The sequence below is a fragment of the Electrophorus electricus genome, unplaced genomic scaffold (assembly GCF_041902795.1).
Source record: "Electrophorus electricus isolate QZ-2024a unplaced genomic scaffold, ASM4190279v1 Scaffold90, whole genome shotgun sequence".
NCBI lineage: Eukaryota > Metazoa > Chordata > Actinopteri > Gymnotiformes > Gymnotidae > Electrophorus > Electrophorus electricus.
The window spans coordinates 123,758-140,608 of NW_027658807.1; the positions used below are offsets into that span (position 1 = coordinate 123,758).

At 42.9% G+C, this 16,851-nt stretch overlaps 1 protein-coding gene across 6 annotated transcripts in view; it reads right to left on the reverse strand.

Moving 5' to 3' along the window:
• The window catches only part of LOC145656760 (formin-like protein 3), a 32,363-nt gene that overhangs the window by 11,324 nt on the left and 4,188 nt on the right, over window positions 1–16,851 (reverse strand). For 5 of the 6 annotated variants that reach the window (XR_014122354.1, XM_081709753.1, XM_081709752.1 and 2 more), the window contains exons 2-13: window positions 8,518–8,601; window positions 8,018–8,098; window positions 7,574–7,650; window positions 5,314–5,397; window positions 4,739–4,873; window positions 3,982–4,090; window positions 3,409–3,485; window positions 2,724–2,817; window positions 1,454–1,528; window positions 1,257–1,367; window positions 854–1,003; window positions 86–187 (exon numbers count right to left, since the gene is read on the reverse strand). Coding sequence is in view for 5 of the 6 variants with exons in the window: in XM_081709753.1 (XP_081565879.1) it covers window positions 86–187; window positions 854–1,003; window positions 1,257–1,367; window positions 1,454–1,528; window positions 2,724–2,817; window positions 3,409–3,485; window positions 3,982–4,090; window positions 4,739–4,873; window positions 5,314–5,397; window positions 7,574–7,650; window positions 8,018–8,098; window positions 8,518–8,601 (1,179 nt within the window). In the remaining variant the exon portion in view is untranslated. The remainder of the gene's footprint in view (window positions 1–85; window positions 188–853; window positions 1,004–1,256; window positions 1,368–1,453; window positions 1,529–2,723; window positions 2,818–3,408; window positions 3,486–3,981; window positions 4,091–4,738; window positions 4,874–5,313; window positions 5,398–7,573; window positions 7,651–8,017; window positions 8,099–8,517; window positions 8,602–16,851) is intronic. The other variant, XM_081709754.1, reaches the window with a different exon arrangement.

A 16,851-nucleotide genomic window follows, 5' to 3' on the forward strand; every position in this document is an offset into this window, starting at 1 on the left:
GCATGGTGGTCTAATTAGGGACTCAAGACCATGAAAAACAACCATTATATCTGAGCACACAAAGAGGATTAGAGGATTGTCATACCTTAATGGCTGCCAGATCCTTGTCTTTCTGCAGTAGCTGCTTCTCCAGCTCTGCAACTTTCATCACCGTCTCATTCTCAACATCTAGAAGCTTCTCCGTGACCTGGTCCAAACCATGGAAGACAGGGAAAGCATGATGAAGCAAGAAAAGAGAAGTGGAGTGGGTTGAGAAGGGTAGAGAGAAAAGCATAAGGAGCAAGAGTATTGATCACTGGAAACACCACTCTGGATAGCAATCCCGTAACTGCCACAGTTGCTGTTCTCTCGTTCTCTCTCTCTCTCTCTCTCTCTCTCTCTCTCTCTGTTTCTTTCTTTTTATTTCTGACCAATAGCGGATGGGAGCAGAATATATGGTGGTATCACTTTCAGTTTTGAATAAGCTGTAACAAACATCAGAAATATTAGGGAAATTCTTGTTATTCTCTCCTCTCCTCGACGCCGAGCAATCTCTGGGCTTAGCGACCCTTGACCATCCCAGAGAGTCACCACCTCTAATGTAGATGACGCATTATGTCAAATGCACCATCACTCTGCTGTGGTTAAAAACATCCAGATCAGGAAGTTAAACTAAAGTTATTTTCATCGCTTTCAGCGGGGAATGCAATGAATCGTACACAGACTTAAAAAGCTTCCTTCAGTTTGGACATCATATAGATTACCATTAGTACTGTCGATCATATTCTATGTAGCGAATACTCGATTTCGAGCTGACATCCATCGGTGTAATGCAGCCAGTGATGGCGCTGTTGCTAAGTGTGTTCGTTCTTACATGAGACAGATGCTCCTCCAGCTCCTCTACTTTCTCCAGCGCCACATTCTTAGTCTCTGCATCCTCCAACAGTCCCCCGACGTCAAACACATTGTCTAGGTAGGCCTGAATCTGCACCGACAGCTTATCGCTCTCTGTATGCTTGGATTTCTGTCCAACACAGAAGCCAAACAGTTATGAAATAAGCAGGCAAGTAATTACAGAAAGTATCCAATTCAAATGAGATCAGAACAGGATCGATTTTGTTTCTGTTCCTCTGGGCCTACAGCTGCTTACAACACAAAGAGTAGGAGTTTTATACTGGAGTTGCCCTTCTTTGTGCATCTTGGTTGAAGGAACTACCTTAGGTGATTGTGTCAAGCATATATGGAAAGTGATTTTAGATGTAACTTTGATGCCCCACCTCTAGGAAATCATCCAGGCCAAGTTTTGTGAATTCATACTGCAAATGCACACGGAAATTCATGTCCTCCACAGAATGGACCACAATGTTGATGAATTGCATGCAGGCCACCTGAGATGGAAACACATGTCACAGATTATGAAGACGAACGACGGTGATGTGCCATAAGATACCATTAAGTGAAGCTCCTCCCCTACCATGAAATCAATGTTTCCCTCTTCACAGCGGAAGTAGTCCATCAGTTTCTCAAAGCGATGCTTTTCCTTGCACACCTTTAGCGTAAACACAAATGTTCACTATAATTATATACACTAAACCAGATTAAAGCATGTATGGCATTAATAATGTGACTATCCTACACACACAAATCCTTGTACAGCATAAAATCTCAAACATGTATAAGGAATTTCAAAACAAGTCACACACAGTTTAAGAAACAAATAGAGCAGTGTGTGGCGTTTCCTGTAGTGAACTGATATGCCAAACATCAGACTATCAGGTTACAATCGCCCTCAGCCCAGGGTTAAGAGAGGAGTCAACACGGTCCATTAGCAGAGAAAAACAGGGTTTAATTAGTGATATGGGGAATGAAGAGATTCAAAGGCTGAAACAGGGACAGGTCCAATCAGACCCTGTCATGAGCTTAACACAGAGTTTTATGAAGGCTTTCATGCAAAAACAAAACATTGAAAATGTTTTGCAGCAGACAAAAGCCATTATGTGCAGAACTTTTGTAGGACTTCTGTTATTTTACAGCCATTTGTAACAAGGCAAAACAGGGTTAGTGAAGCACATCGAGGTCAGATTCTTCTTCTGAGGACTGAAAACTATCCCGGAACCAAACTGCAGATTGTGGACAGATTTGGATTCTGCATATAAATCCCATACATCTACATATGACATACTCATACTCATGCAGACTCTGGGTTTTCTGAGCAGTTTTGCATTACACTGCTAGAGCTCAGCCTCTTGCAGACATGGTTCCCACAATGTATTTACTGTTGACTTGATTAGCTCTCCTGGGCACTTGGGCCAGTGAGTGGGGTAATTGTCTGGTTTCCGGTGTTTAGCAGACTGGGCAAACAGGACCAGAGAAACTTAGTAAACATACGCGGACTACAGACATGCTCAAAACACTGATCCTTATCACACATAAGACTGCCTCATATCTGGAGAGTTAAATTAAATGAATGAAAGTAATGCACAGACAAACAGGCAATTAACACACATGCACGCAGTCATACCCAGACAGATCTAAACATACACATGAACAAGCACACATGCATGCACACACCAGAACTTTCCCACCATCATGTTCAGGAGGGCAAACAGATCTGTGCTATTGTTGCCACATGGCTTAAGGAGCACAGTGCTACGATGAGACACCATCTACCACGCCCTCCCAATCTCCGTATCACACACATACACACACACACACGAGGCAGTGTGCAGCGCTTCGGCAGGTACCTCTTTGAAGTTATCAAACGCTGAGAGGATGATCTCATGGCCCCCTCGCACCAGACAAACAGCAGCCAGCAGCTCCAGCACCAGGGCTTTTGTCCTGCAGAATCCAAACAATGGCAGTCATGAGGATTCATCTCCTCTGAAACACTAAAGCAGGCTCCTGACATTACCAGTCGTCGCACCATGCATCATCCACCCAGGTCAGTGCTTTAGGGGAAAAAGCTTAACCTTTGTTGCTGTCGTTCAAGATTTTTCAAAATCAGTAACATGAGACGAAGCGCTTATCGCTAACCCCTTTCTTTGGGGTTTGGTTGAGTTGTCCAGGACACTTTCGAAGCCATTTCTGTGGTTGGGGAAATTTGCTAGCCTACAGCTCCCTTGCCGTGAGGCATTAGCACTGCTCTGAGCATGTAGCAGACCATGGACACAGCAAGAGACTCTTTACTGTAGTGGGTTGCAGTAATGCTAATCCTCTATTACGCATCCAGCATGCTGTTAGCGCTCTCTGAAGTGTACTTTCACCATTAAAATGAGTTTAACCCCCAACACCGTCTCTACAATAAAACCAGGAGCCATGGTTTAGCCAATAAAACTTGGCAATTTGATCCTTCCAGTTTTGTACTCCAGACCCTAGTAACTAATTCAAATAGGGTTTTGTATGAAGTTGTCACTGAATGGCAATACTTACCGAGAATTCTTATTGTTCAGACTCAGTGCGATTTCATTGACTGCGTGTGGATGGGACATGACCATGTTGAAACCATACTAAGGAGAGAAAAACAGACTCCCATTTGGATGTGATTCACAACGAGAGTGTAAGAATACAAGGTTGGGAGGCCACATACAGTCTCCCGTCAAGACCATACGGTCCACAGGACTCCAGGTACTGCACAATATTGAGGTACTCCAGGTACTACACAATATCGAGGTACTCCAGGTACTGCACAATATCGAGGTACTCCAGGTACTGCACAATATTGAGGTACTCCAGGTACTGCACAATATTGAGTTTGCCCTGCTCAAATTCCCCTGAATTTTTGATAATTGTCTGACAAACTGAATCAGTGTTACAGTAAATAAAAAAAAGACAGAAAGATAAAGAGAAGGGGATTCCCATGACAGAGTGTGGAATTGTAGGTAGAACTTGATGACTATGATTAAGCACTTCGTGTTCATGTTTATGTCAAAGTATAACCACTAGGGGGAGAAGGGTTCTTGGCTGAAATTAGTTTTACCATGAGTTCTTATTAGTGTGAAGTACCTGGTAATTCATGATTGCTCTCAAGCACATGATGCATACATGCACATCATCCTTCTGACTCACGAGGCGCGAGTTCTTGATGGTTTTGCTGTTTGCTACAGAACCATAGCTGCAACAGATAATGCATAGCATGATATGAAGCAGGTCCAAACTCTGAAGTTTTGAACCAGTAGTCAATGGACGTATGCTACATTAAAAGTGCTTCAGGTGTTCTGTACTCAGAAAGTGTGGTTTCAGTTGAGTGGCCAATGTTGCAATCTGGATTTGATTGCCAGTCTCCATACACACTTGCTCCTTCTCTCTTCAGCACGCACATACACTCACACACACGTGCTTGTACACAGCAAGTGACCGATGCAGTGACTGTGGTTCCCGGTGTTCGCTTTGCATGCTTAATATTCTCTGAATGTGAAAGGAGTTGAGTCACATGTTTCCTGTATGCTGAGCACAGAGTATATGCTTCACTTATTCTGTGCTTTTATGCAGTAAGCCTCTGTAGCTTCAAGGCCACTGGAAAAGGTACCAAATGCTGGTCATATCAAAAAAGAGACAACAGGTACAGGAATACCACATGCTTAGCGTTTTTTCAAACATAGACACTTTTTTTTGTTTCTAGAGGCTTGCAGGTGAGACACACAAGCAGACATCAAAAGCCAGGTGACATATTTAGAGAAGCAGTGAGGTGGTGAATAGAAGCAGAGCAGCGAGACAGCAGGCGCTGGCTGGGGTCAGCGACTACATTACCCATGATACCTACCGAGGGATGGAGTGGCGCACAGAGCGCGCCAGTGTGCTGAAACCGTTCTGGTGCAGATCCTCGATGGACCTGCTCCACAACTTCGCCTTGTCCAGCGAGCTATCCTGCCCATTCTCCAGCCCCACAAAATCCAACCTGAACCGCGTACACAAACACACACGCGCACGAACAGAAGCACGCACACACGGGGGTATAGGGTGAGGTTGCGGAGCGGTAGCTACGAAGAAGGGAGGGGCAGCGAGGTTATTTGGCACTGGGGCTAAGGACCTTTCAGGAGTAACAGACCTCAGCATGGCTCAGCCATGCACTCAGTCCACTGCACCACAGTTCTGTGCATTATCACAACATGTTAATACCAGCAAGACCATGTCTCACCCACAAAGTACGGCCATCATGTTCACGCAATTATCACATAGCAAGAATCTCATCTGCCGATGGATTCCAGACATGTGGGGCATTTAAAAATCCCAAAGGTCTCTTGATTTTGCCTCTCTTTCTGCATGTATGGGCCCGGCAAACAGATGCATGTGTGATGCAAACAGACGCCATGTGTGAAAGTGCATGACATGACTCACATGACAGCACATTGGGCAAAGGAGAGATACTCCACCAGAATGTCCAGCCCTCGGTTCTCATCATTCAGGAACTCCCGCACCCACCTGCCAGACACACACACACACGCACACACACACACACGCACACACACACGCACAGTTCAGACAGTTTCACAGACTATACTTTCAGACATGTGGGTTACGCATGATTTTCAAAATTCAGCTCCACAGGGCCATATGGTGACATAGGCATCAGTTAGCAGGCAGTAAAACAGAAAACGATCAAGTTCAATCAGGCGTGTTAGGGCAGGGAAACCACTAAACTTTTCAGTCCAACAGAAGATCTCTGAAATGACAGTTACATCGAACATAGAAAAAAAGGAATGCAAATGAAGGAGAGCTGGTCTGTAGGAAGGCAGCAGACAGAGAGAGAGAGAGAGAGAGAGAGAGAGAGAGAGAGAGAGAGAGAGTAATTACAGACTAATTATTCACTATAATTTTAAAAAGTCTGTCTTGAGATGTTTTTAAACTGAAGCAGTTTGGAGTGGACTCCCTACGCCTCACTTGGCAAGAGAGGGACGGAAAGTCCAAAAAAAGCTTTAGCTGCAGCTTCCCTGCATTTAGCCTTTTCTTGGGGGGGCAACTTTGAAGGATTTCCCACTGCACTCAGCAAAAGAATGTGGTAGGTCATATGGCTGAGAGAGAAGGAACTGGGAAGAGAGGGCTGATCCTCAGACGCTGGGAATTTAGTCTGCTTCTCTGACGATAACGTACACACCCAGACGCACAAGTCACATTGGAATGATTACTGAATTAAACCGTGCTAAACTTTGCAAGGCAGCAATTTGCAAGACAGATAGGAAGCGACCACACCACAGAAAGAGCTGAGAGGAAATAGAGAAACAAAGATTGAGAGACAGAGAGAGAGGCAGTCTGAGAAGCACCAAGAGAGACAGAGAGAGGCACGCACACAAAGAAAGAGAGAGAGAGAGAGAGAGAGAGAGCGCCGAACTGTAAGACAAACTTTGCGAATCGAAAAGGTGGAACGCTCAGTTGATCATCAGTTTCCTGTCTGCCAGCTCCCCCTTCCTTTTCTCCCCTCCTGCTCTCTTTTCCTGCCAGATGCTATTTCAGATTGGCTTGGCAGAATGAAGAACGCTGCACCGGGAATGAGCCGCATTTGGGAGCCATGCAGCAGCCTTTGTTCTATTTTCCACAAGCAAAGACACTAAAATAGCCTGCTCTTTTTCCTTAAGTTCTAAGGGAAAAGCATTAAAAGTCACTTTTACTGATGATGCAAAAGAGCATAAAACTATGAATGGCCTTCTCTGAACATAATGGCAGTAGTCAAGGCTTATAATTTAGGACCATTTGAACAAACTCCGAAAGCTCTCTGGCTAATTGGATGAATCACTATTATTTTTGTGTTTGAATGGCCCAGACATATGCTGGTATTACAGTTGTATAAGATTACATGAACAGTTTTATGTATAGGATAATGCAGGCTACCTGGGCTACTACTCTAAAACTCTGGTCACCTTCTGCAGTTTTCTTAGTAATTGTATGTGTTCACCATGTGTGTAAATGAAATTTTGCTTCATTGTATTTCACTGTGTGTGGCCTGCTTTGACTTTCTGTGTATTTTTTATAGTCAAGCATGAGTCATGGGGGTGTTTGAGCATCTGTGCGTGTGTGTATGTGTGTGTGTGTGTGTGTGTGTGCTTTGTGCCTTTTCACACACTCCATTGTTGGATGCTCAGGCTTCCTGACTCTCCATCATACACAGCAGAGCTTCCTGTTGGAGTGGGGAAGAGATGGGGGGGCGCACAATCAAAACCATCTGGGCACTGAAGTCAACACACACACACACACACACACACAAAGCTCTGCAGCACAGGCAAAACAGCCAGGATCTGGACACTGGCAAACACTTCAGCCAGCCCTTTACAACAGGAAGGACAAAGAAATAATGATTCTTGAAAGGGGATAAGTCCTAACAATAGAGCGAGCTTTCCCATTATACTCCTATCAGAGCCACTGCTCCCACCATAACTACAGCAGTCTGATACAGCACCGGTGCTAGTTAGACTCTAAAGCAGTACCAGTGCCAGGAGCCGAAGTGAAATCGTACTGGGAGCTTGGGTTTGATGACCTCTGAAAAGGATCTGTTCAACATTCAGTGAGGAGGGTCAGGAAATGAGCAGAGAGGACAGAAAAGGGCAGAGAGAATAAAGTCACACACTGTGATTGAACAAGACAGGGGAGAGTGAGAATAAGTCACCCAATGTGATTGGTCCTCAGCGATATCTCCAGTTCCCTTAGAACTTTAGTGGATTCTTGAACCCGCCTGCGGAATTTCTGCAGAGGGAGAAAGAGCTGATTTTTATCACGCTTAGGGCAGAAGAAACGCCCAGAAGCCTATTAGGCCACCCCACTATGGAGCACTGCACTCAAGAGAATGACAAGAACATTGCATGTCAGGATGATGACACCAGCAGTTATCTCCCCATACTGGCCGAAATGGCATGACAGAAATGAGCTCAGGACAGGAAAAGCAACAGATTATAGAAAAAAGAAACACAGTTAGTGTATCTTATGTGTAATAAGATTTTTGTTGTATTGACTTGTTTTATTGTTCTTTGTTCCAAATTGCAAATGTTGGCTCTAAACATGACCATGTAATTGGAAAAAATATTCAAATGTAAAAGTGACAGGCCTAACTTACCTTACGTGTGACTCCCGGGTCTAAAAAGCCTCTCAGCTTTTGAATATATGTGTGTGGTGGATTCTTCACTTGGAAACGCTCCTAGAGTGTAGAGGAAGACAGATTTGCATGGTCATTAAAAACATTAAAAAACAACTATATTTGGTGAGTCAAGTGTCATATCAGCAGGATATCTGGATGAATTTCAGGTTTGCTATGGGTAATAAATTAGATATAGCAATCTGAGCCATTATTTTCAGACTTGCTGGAAAATTAGAAAACATGGGGATGCTTCTATCCCAGGCGATGTTTTGGTTTTTCTATGGGTAAAACAATGGTCTACTAATCTGTTAAATATGTGATTGTTTTTCCTGCTTCCTGACAATGTGTTTTGGTCTATTTTTTTCATGTCCATGTGTCCTCTATAGTCTAGGTGTGCCTGCTTACAGAAAGTATTAAATGCAGCCGGTAAGAGTGGGGATAGAGGTAACAATGCATGTAGGTCACAGTAAATATTACACCTGGTCACAGATGAGGTCCCACTTCTTCTCGTTGTCGTACTGACGGAGGAGTCGAGCTTTGTCTGGGGGTAAATTCATAGAGTTCTGCAAGACAGCAAAAAAGATGTGCATCAGTGCACACAGGAAGTCGTGCACTTGGCCCTGTAACCATGGAGATGTTCTCACATAAATTCCTCTGAGCTCTTCTCAATGAGAACACTCCCACCTCCCTCCCAAACCAGGCTGTCTGTGACCTCACTTCCTGTGTTGACTGTTTAGCACCCTGTGCTCTTTAGAACCATGAGATCATCTCCTTGTCCTGAGGTGTCCTCAACCGAGCTGATCTTCTCATCTTACAAGCTACCTAAACAAAGCATGCCTTGTTTATCTCAACAGTAACAAAGCTATTGCTCAAAACAATAACAGTTCTTTAGTGGTTACAGTAGATTACTGAGCAGGAAACAAATACACACCAAAATCCTTTGCAGTGCTGAATTTAAGACCAGCTTTCCACAACAAATAAATAAACAAATAAGCACTATAAGATCTTATTCAGTCTTGGGGGTTATGCTCTCTGTCTTCAAAACTAGACACAACAAGACCTCATATGATTAGTCATCAGGCATTTTAAAGATCTGCAGACCTGGCCTGTACTTTGTTGCATGTACATTAGAAACCTAATTTGAATTATGCAAATGAAAAGCACATACCATCTTTAGGCACAATCTGTTTCTGAACTTGCTTAGCCTCTACCCATCTCATACTCTTACTTATGAGCCATCAGCAGAGCTGGAGACGGATGGGCGGAGAGAGGGACAATAAGGCAAGGTGCCCCAGGAAGTAACAGATCTCTCAAGGGTGAAAGAACAAATGGCATTTATTCTAGAGAAGCCATTCAAACCCCTACAAACACCAGCTCCATGCTCCAGGTTCCCCAGCCTCCTGCACCCCCCTGAGATTCTAATTCATCCACCCCAAACACACGAACCTTCTCACACAGTGCCTCAGGCCACAGCCAAAGCAATGTTATTGAGCGGGCCAGCTAACAGTCAAAACGGCATGTACTCTCCGCATATAGAAATTCCAGTGGTTACGATTCCATTATTTTTGGAGCTGGAATACTGTATTTCTATGCTGTTTCCATTGTGAAGTGCTTATAACTTTCCATAGGTAAAAATGTCATGGATAAATCACTGGGAAAGATTAGCATGCTCACTACATTCATCAGAGTGAAGTTTGAATGAAGTTTGGCCTGCAAATTTAGACAATTCCACCCCATGCTCAAGTGGCAAACAGAGCTACATAACAAGCCAAAATAGCTATGCTGTGAATTGCTTTGGCTGAAAGCACAATCAGTTCCCAGACATGAATGTATAATGACCAGAGTTTGTAATGTCTGCTAAAGAGCCGCTGCAAAATTGCGCCAGAAAATCAACAGAAACAAGACTTTTGAAAAGTTGTTTGACTCTTAGTTGTATATAGAGGAGAACTCTATTACTATCACTTACTGACAAGACACCCCCCCAACCATCACCACCCACCACCCACCACCCAAAAAGAGTGCTGCCATACACGCCAGATGTCCAGAGCTTTAACTGGAATGCATCCTGTTTATAATAGCTACAAATCGACTATAAATTCTCACTTTTTTTCACTCTCCCTTTTGCTACAAGAGAGAACAGGTTTTACAAGGTTCTTTTTCTCCTTCATTTGATGCCATGAAATGTCTAGCGCTTTGACGGAAGCGCCTGTGTTTGTGTGTGTGTGTGTGTGTGTGTGTGTGTGTGTGTGTACTCTCTCTTTCCCCTAAATGAAATGTCAGTAATGGGGTGGGAACCTCCCACTCTCTGAGGCACACTGCATTTCTCTAGTTTATAAAGAATGCAAACAGCAGCCTACTCAGTGGTGAGCTCACCGATTTGAAACCCTTCTGTACAAAGGACCTCTCAGCACAATGATGATAAACCATTCTGGTAGTCCAAATGGAATCATAACCTCACAGAATCTCATTTGGTCTGGAGACGATTGTGTAGGATCCCTTTGCACCAGTGTGAAAATTATTTTAATTATATTAATATTATAGAATTAAAATAATATTATATTAGTAAAATACATTCTGAGTAAACAGCAGTGCCTTTGTTACGCTGTGGACAGGGACAATATGGCTGATTGTCTTTAGTTTAAGTCGTGTCTGAACATATGACTCTGCTTCCCACAGGTTGGCCAGTGGGTAGCCATTTGTGGATCTGAAATTTAATTAGGAGCCTAGTAAATGGATGAGTTCCAGTCTACTTCATTGTTTGAGCTGAAGCCTGACAGAAGGTCAGTAATAAAATGAGCAGAAAAAGACAGGAGGTTCTTTATCTGATCTGGAATCAGCTAGGTTCTTTCATTTTGTGACTCAGAAATATGGAATACGCATAGGCTTAAAGTTGAGGTTCAATATTTTAGTTGTGTAGGACAATGCTCAGGGAGGACTGTCAGCTCTCAAGGACTGAAATATTCCACAGAGAACAATGAAAATATAGCTGTTCATCAGTCACACACAGAGAAAAAAATGACATGGTTCCTCTCCCAGTTTAGTCATCTATGCTAGCAATTAGCATGTGGGGATCAAAGTGAGGTTTGTAGAACTTCATTCTATGGTGTGATCACAGAAGTTTTAGTTAGCCACATTAGGCAATTACATGAACACTACATTCTGAAATAACAAGCTGAATTAACATCACTGCTCTGGCACAAGTTCCATCTGGAAGAAGATTTCTTGTGTCCAAGAGGAAACCATTTTTTTCTCTCCTTTGGCACATGCCAAGTCTTCCCAGAGAATTCATCTTATAAGTTCAACAATGAATCCAAAAACCTATACCTAGCTGGAGAAGGAAATGTGTGAGAAAATTAAGTTCTTTTGAAAGACTGAAGGCATTTAGCCTGTGCCAGTGAGGACTTAGAGCACTTTCCTCTATTAACAGACAGGGCTGGTTGGTGGCCCATTCAGTAATCATATCTGACTTTTCTTATGAAAGACCAAACTGCGTTTTTCCTGTTACAAAGTATATTTGAGTCCCACATCTAAGAGATGACTCATGAAAGGAGCTTTACTTTTAAAGAAAACACATTTTAAAATGTTTTATCAGACTATTAAAAGTAAAACTCCAAATCAAGTCCCAAGAAAACCCTTTGACTGCATAATTGAATGACACTAGCCACATCAGGGAGAAAAAATGCTTCTGTGGTTTGATCTCAACACAGTCCATGAAAAGAGAGACTGTTTTGCTATGACAAAGCACCATTCCATTTTGACATTTACCCATCTTGTAGGCAAACAGTAGATGCCAAACAATAGACTATGGAGGACAAACGCAAGTTCCCCAGATTACTGGATAATCCTTGGCAAAAGCTTCAAAATAGGTTTATAACAATAAAAACAAAATTTGGGTGTAAATATCGAAAATTTGTTATATTAAGATATGACCTGTATGTCTTCTTCTTGGCAAAGTTTGTTATATTGTATCATGTGGATGCACATTTCATCATTACAGTAGTCAGCTCATGGTGCTTTTGCTCAAAGGATGGTGAGTGAAGAAAGATTTTTAAAAAAATCAGTCAATAATATATATACACATTTCTGTAGTTCTACTAATTGCGGCTAAAGTTTATTTTCAGAAATACAATTATCTTCTAGACTAATAAATCATTCTGATACATGTCAGACAACCCATAGTTATCATCCCTTTCTGCCTCACTTATCATCTCAATTTTCCCACAGTGGGTCAAGGTTTGAGGTTCTTGAAATCCCCCTTGACACGCATGGAAAAGAACTGAGCAAGAGAAGACAAAACGGGGAAGTTTGCGAATGACAACAAAATAAAACAACATTGTGAAACAGCATTGTGTGAAATGCTAGAAGAACCAAGCAGATGATGGGAGAGCCAGTGTGGGCTGTTCACAGAGGCAAGTACAGGAGTAAATCACCACAGTGCTGTTCGTATAAAAGTGGAACATGTACTAGAGAACAGTAGCTCGAGTGTGTGCTGGGTGTCCGATGGTATGACACACAGAGGAGAGACACAGAGAACGAGAAGAGAGTGGCAGCAGGATTCAGGGAACAGAGCGTAGTCATACGAGGACAAGCTTGACTGAAGAATAGTCTGCAATTAATGACACATGTATTTACAACTTGCAAAGAAACCAAGAAATAAAGTTTACCATAATCTTTTTCATACACTAACAATAATGGATTGAAATAATACAGGCTAAAGGAAAATCATACAGAAACTGATAAATACAGAATCATAGCATTATCACACTCATTCTCTTTCCTAATTTGGTTTGTAGTACAGTACAAACCACAAAACCACCAATCTAGTTATAACATTTCTAAAACAGGCAGTCCATTCCTCAAGCCTTTTTAGGCTTTATATTGTTTCTGCGAGGCCAAGGGGAGTTAATTTCAGTAAGCAACTCCATGCTGCATTTAGGAACACAACCAATACAAACTAGGGCACCATCCACGCACTGCTCAAGCGCCTGCTCCCGTGACCCATGCCCGGACATTTGGAGACTTCCAACACAAACCACTGCGAAAGCATCTCAGATCCATGGCCTAAAATCATACAATGTTCTATCCAAAAACAAAAAAAATCCTGCTTCCTGATTACCAAGTCTCCACGTAGGATCCATGCTGTGTCTCAGTTCCCCAACAATTACAGACAGCATCTCTCGTTGTAAACATGATACAATGAGACTAGGGAGAAATGCCAAGAGGGGTTGTTCTGGGATCTGGATCTCAGATTCTCTCGATGGATCTAGCATGTGTAAGTGGAGTGGGTGGGAGCAGGTGGGAGCTCCAGACCCACAACGGCAGCCTGGTCTGGCTGACTGCTGTGAGTCCACTGAAAAGGCCCTAGGCACTGAGTGTAAAAACACAGCTGTGGAGGAATGCACTCTGACAGAGTGGACACAGGGTCTGATCAGGACAGGAGGAGAGACATTCTGTCTGGGATGCACACCGGGTGAGATCCTGTTTTACAGACTCATAGTTAAGAGTGGCTTCAGGGAGAAGGGAACATTACTCAATTTACTTTTCTCGTGAATATGAGCAAACAATTGTCTAACGTCACAATGGGGTTTTTTGCGTTATGGTAAAGTCCAGCTTCCTATTGATTTAGAAAGCTAGATATTACACAGTGAATAACAAAGACGAAGTCAATTGAACAAGCCCTTTTGGAATCAAAGCCACAGTGGGAAATCAGCAGGACATAGCTGAGCAGCAGGCAGACTATATTTTCACTGTGAATTTTTTTACTCAGCATATCTTGGATACATCCAATGAAAAAAACAAATGCAGTTCAGTGAGACTGGGCCACTCTCTATGTGCCAAAGACATCTGGAAATGGCTCAAAACAAACCTCCTTTACCAAGTACTGTTCCAACAGGCGCAGACTCTGAGAAGACTTACCCCCCTCCTGAGGGAAAGACAAAGCCCTGTAGGCACATAATACACCTACCAACTGATTTTGGGTCAGTTAAGATATTATAGCCAGGGTGGGGTTTGGGTCCTGTTTTGGACTAGTTTTGAGAAACCTGCAGCTGTGACTGTGATCTATACTAAGAGGGGTTTCGTTTAGGGAAATGGCCACAAGAGACGTCACTATGGGAAACTCTCAACAACAAAAAAAAGCATGTAAAGGGAAATTACTAAGCTCCAGGAAACCTCACACAACCAAGTCAACCGGCTTTCTAAATCTATTGTTCCCATTATTCTTTGCTGCAGGTCACATAAGAAATACAGGACACAAGTTGTCACCAGTATCCATTTGACCACATGGGCTTCCTTTACCCAACTTTTAACACAACGACATTGTTTCTCACCGATGACTGGATCTGGGCCTCCAAGTGCTTGTTTGGGCATTGACACAGAAACAGTCACTGGTGAGATGCAGGACTAGAGGTGTCCCCTGTTCTCAGGCTGGCCTCCTGCTCCCGATCCTATCAAATGTGGAAGTGTGAGAAAAAAACTGTGCGCCTTTCATCACAACGACACCTGATCTAGCGGCTTTAACACCGAAACCTGACCCAGGCAATCACAACAAAGCAATGGCACCCACAAAGGCCTCCTGCATCTCCCCTGCAGAGAGGAGGTGCAGCAGGGAGGCCGAGTAGCAGGCGGTGGGTGGTGCTGGTGTGCTGAAGCCCTGCCCCCCACTCCTTGTTTACACAAGACACACAAACGATTTCCGCAATGAATGACCACAGGACCACTCACACTTCAATGCTAATCTCTGTTAAATGACCACATACTTAAACTTAAGTGATGTCGTGTCAAAGAATTGACACATTTTGAGTGATGACATGTACATTCATCCATTCAAAATCCATTAAGTGCTAATACTAGAATTTTTCTTTTAAGTTACCCCTAATAAGCGAAGTAAATCAAAATACATTCACCAATTTGTTTTGAGATAAGAAAACAAAGAAGAGGGAGAAGTAAAACTTTATTCAACTTGAAGCTGAGTTTCGCTTGTTTTTGGTTAATAAACTAAAATAAACTAAATGAAGCACCTCACTACCAACAGATTCTCTCTGTTAGTTTCTGTTGACTCATTTTCCCAACACACACCACAATTAGTGGCACACTACCTGCATGCTTGAGTAATGTGGCAGGGGTTTTGTAGACTTACAATCTATCAGAACCACAATGTATGTGACTGAAAACTGTCATTCTCTCCAAACGCTCAAAATCACTACTGAAAAGCTGTTAATATCTCCACAGTGACCCTCCAAATCCCTGTGCCCTTCTTAGCCATTACAAACTGTTCAAGTGCATGGTTGCAGTGATGTGTCTAGAAAGCCAAAGTGCCACTGGTGGCTCAGACAGTCTCCACACTGCACAAAGTCATCATGAGTAAAGGAGAGGATGGACATTGATACTGATGCTGAAGGTGTTCGATTGGACACAAGAACTAAATTCTGGGGAGCGGCTGCCTCTCCACACCACGAGTTCAGTAGACCCTTGATACACTATGCTGGGTCTTTGGTGTCGTCCTCTGTCCCCAAGCACATTCAGTGTTTTTAGTCAAAGCACTGCAAAGGTAGAAAGTTTTAGTTTTGTTGTGCAAGTCTGGTTGCAGTACTGAATAAAAATGACGATCACCATTGGGTAAACATTTAAAACTGCCTGCCTACTAAACAACTTTTATTTTCTCCTGGAAAGAGTCTGCAGTTAGATTACCTTTTTCCAAAGCAAAGGCTCTTCCTTGTTTACAAACCCACTCTGTGATGTAGGGCACGGTCAGCCTCCACCCGCTGCTCCCCAGAGAGGAGGCCATGCAAGTCCTCGTTTGAAGGCCGCAGCAATTAGCGCTGAGGTTGCTTTGAAGCCGGACTCCTACAGGGCCCCCTCACAGGCATGTCAACTACTCAAGGTTGGGATGCGGGTGCCAGATGTGAGAACAATAAATCTAGAAGGCCCTAAAACAGTCATGTCGCAGGTTCCCTTTCAGCTGATCATTAGCAGAACCCACAACATATAAATTACTTGAATGTTCCAAAAGTGTGTCACTTTTAAATGCCTCTTAATAAAACCACATTATAATGGTTGTGATTGGGATCATTTTTGGTCATTTTTTTGGTCAACACGTCACAACACCTCACAAAAGTAATTGTGTTCTAAGTATGCGAAGCATGTGGAATCAAATGTAAACAGGTTGTTAATGGAATTGGTGATGATTCAGGTACTGTGGAACTTTCTGGAGAGGAGGATGTCCTGTTTGTCCTCTCAGGATTCCATACAGGAGACTAGCAGACCACAGGGTCTTAGAGGATAAACCCAGAATGGCATTTACACACCAAAGTGCAAACAATAACTAATAAATTTAGCTTGTTGTGTCCTGGTGAAGGATGTTCTATGGCTTTTAAAAATATTTATTGTTTTTATCCTAACAAACAAGTATAAATCTTTAGGACTGAGAAGCTAAAGGATATTTCTGGGTATCCAACAGTGTTCCCAGGAGACAACTATGAAAAGAGGTACGCAAAGATTGTTTTGTTTGCACTAGTAACATCTCTACAACATGCCTGTATGAAAGCGAGAATATCAGCAGAAACCCACAGTAGAGTGCGAGGATCCACCAGTCGTGGACTGCCATGGTAAAAATCACTCTACAGGACAACAACAAATGTTCCGTCTGTGAGAAGTGGTGACGCTCTACTGATCAACCAAAAGACACAGAAAGATGTAAAGCTGGGGTGTGCAAAAGGGAAAATAAGCGTGCCGGGAAAAAGCGATAAAGGATGCAAGTGCGAAAAAGCGGATGTTCTTAATTACGTAACGATGTTATTGCGCAGAAAGCCATA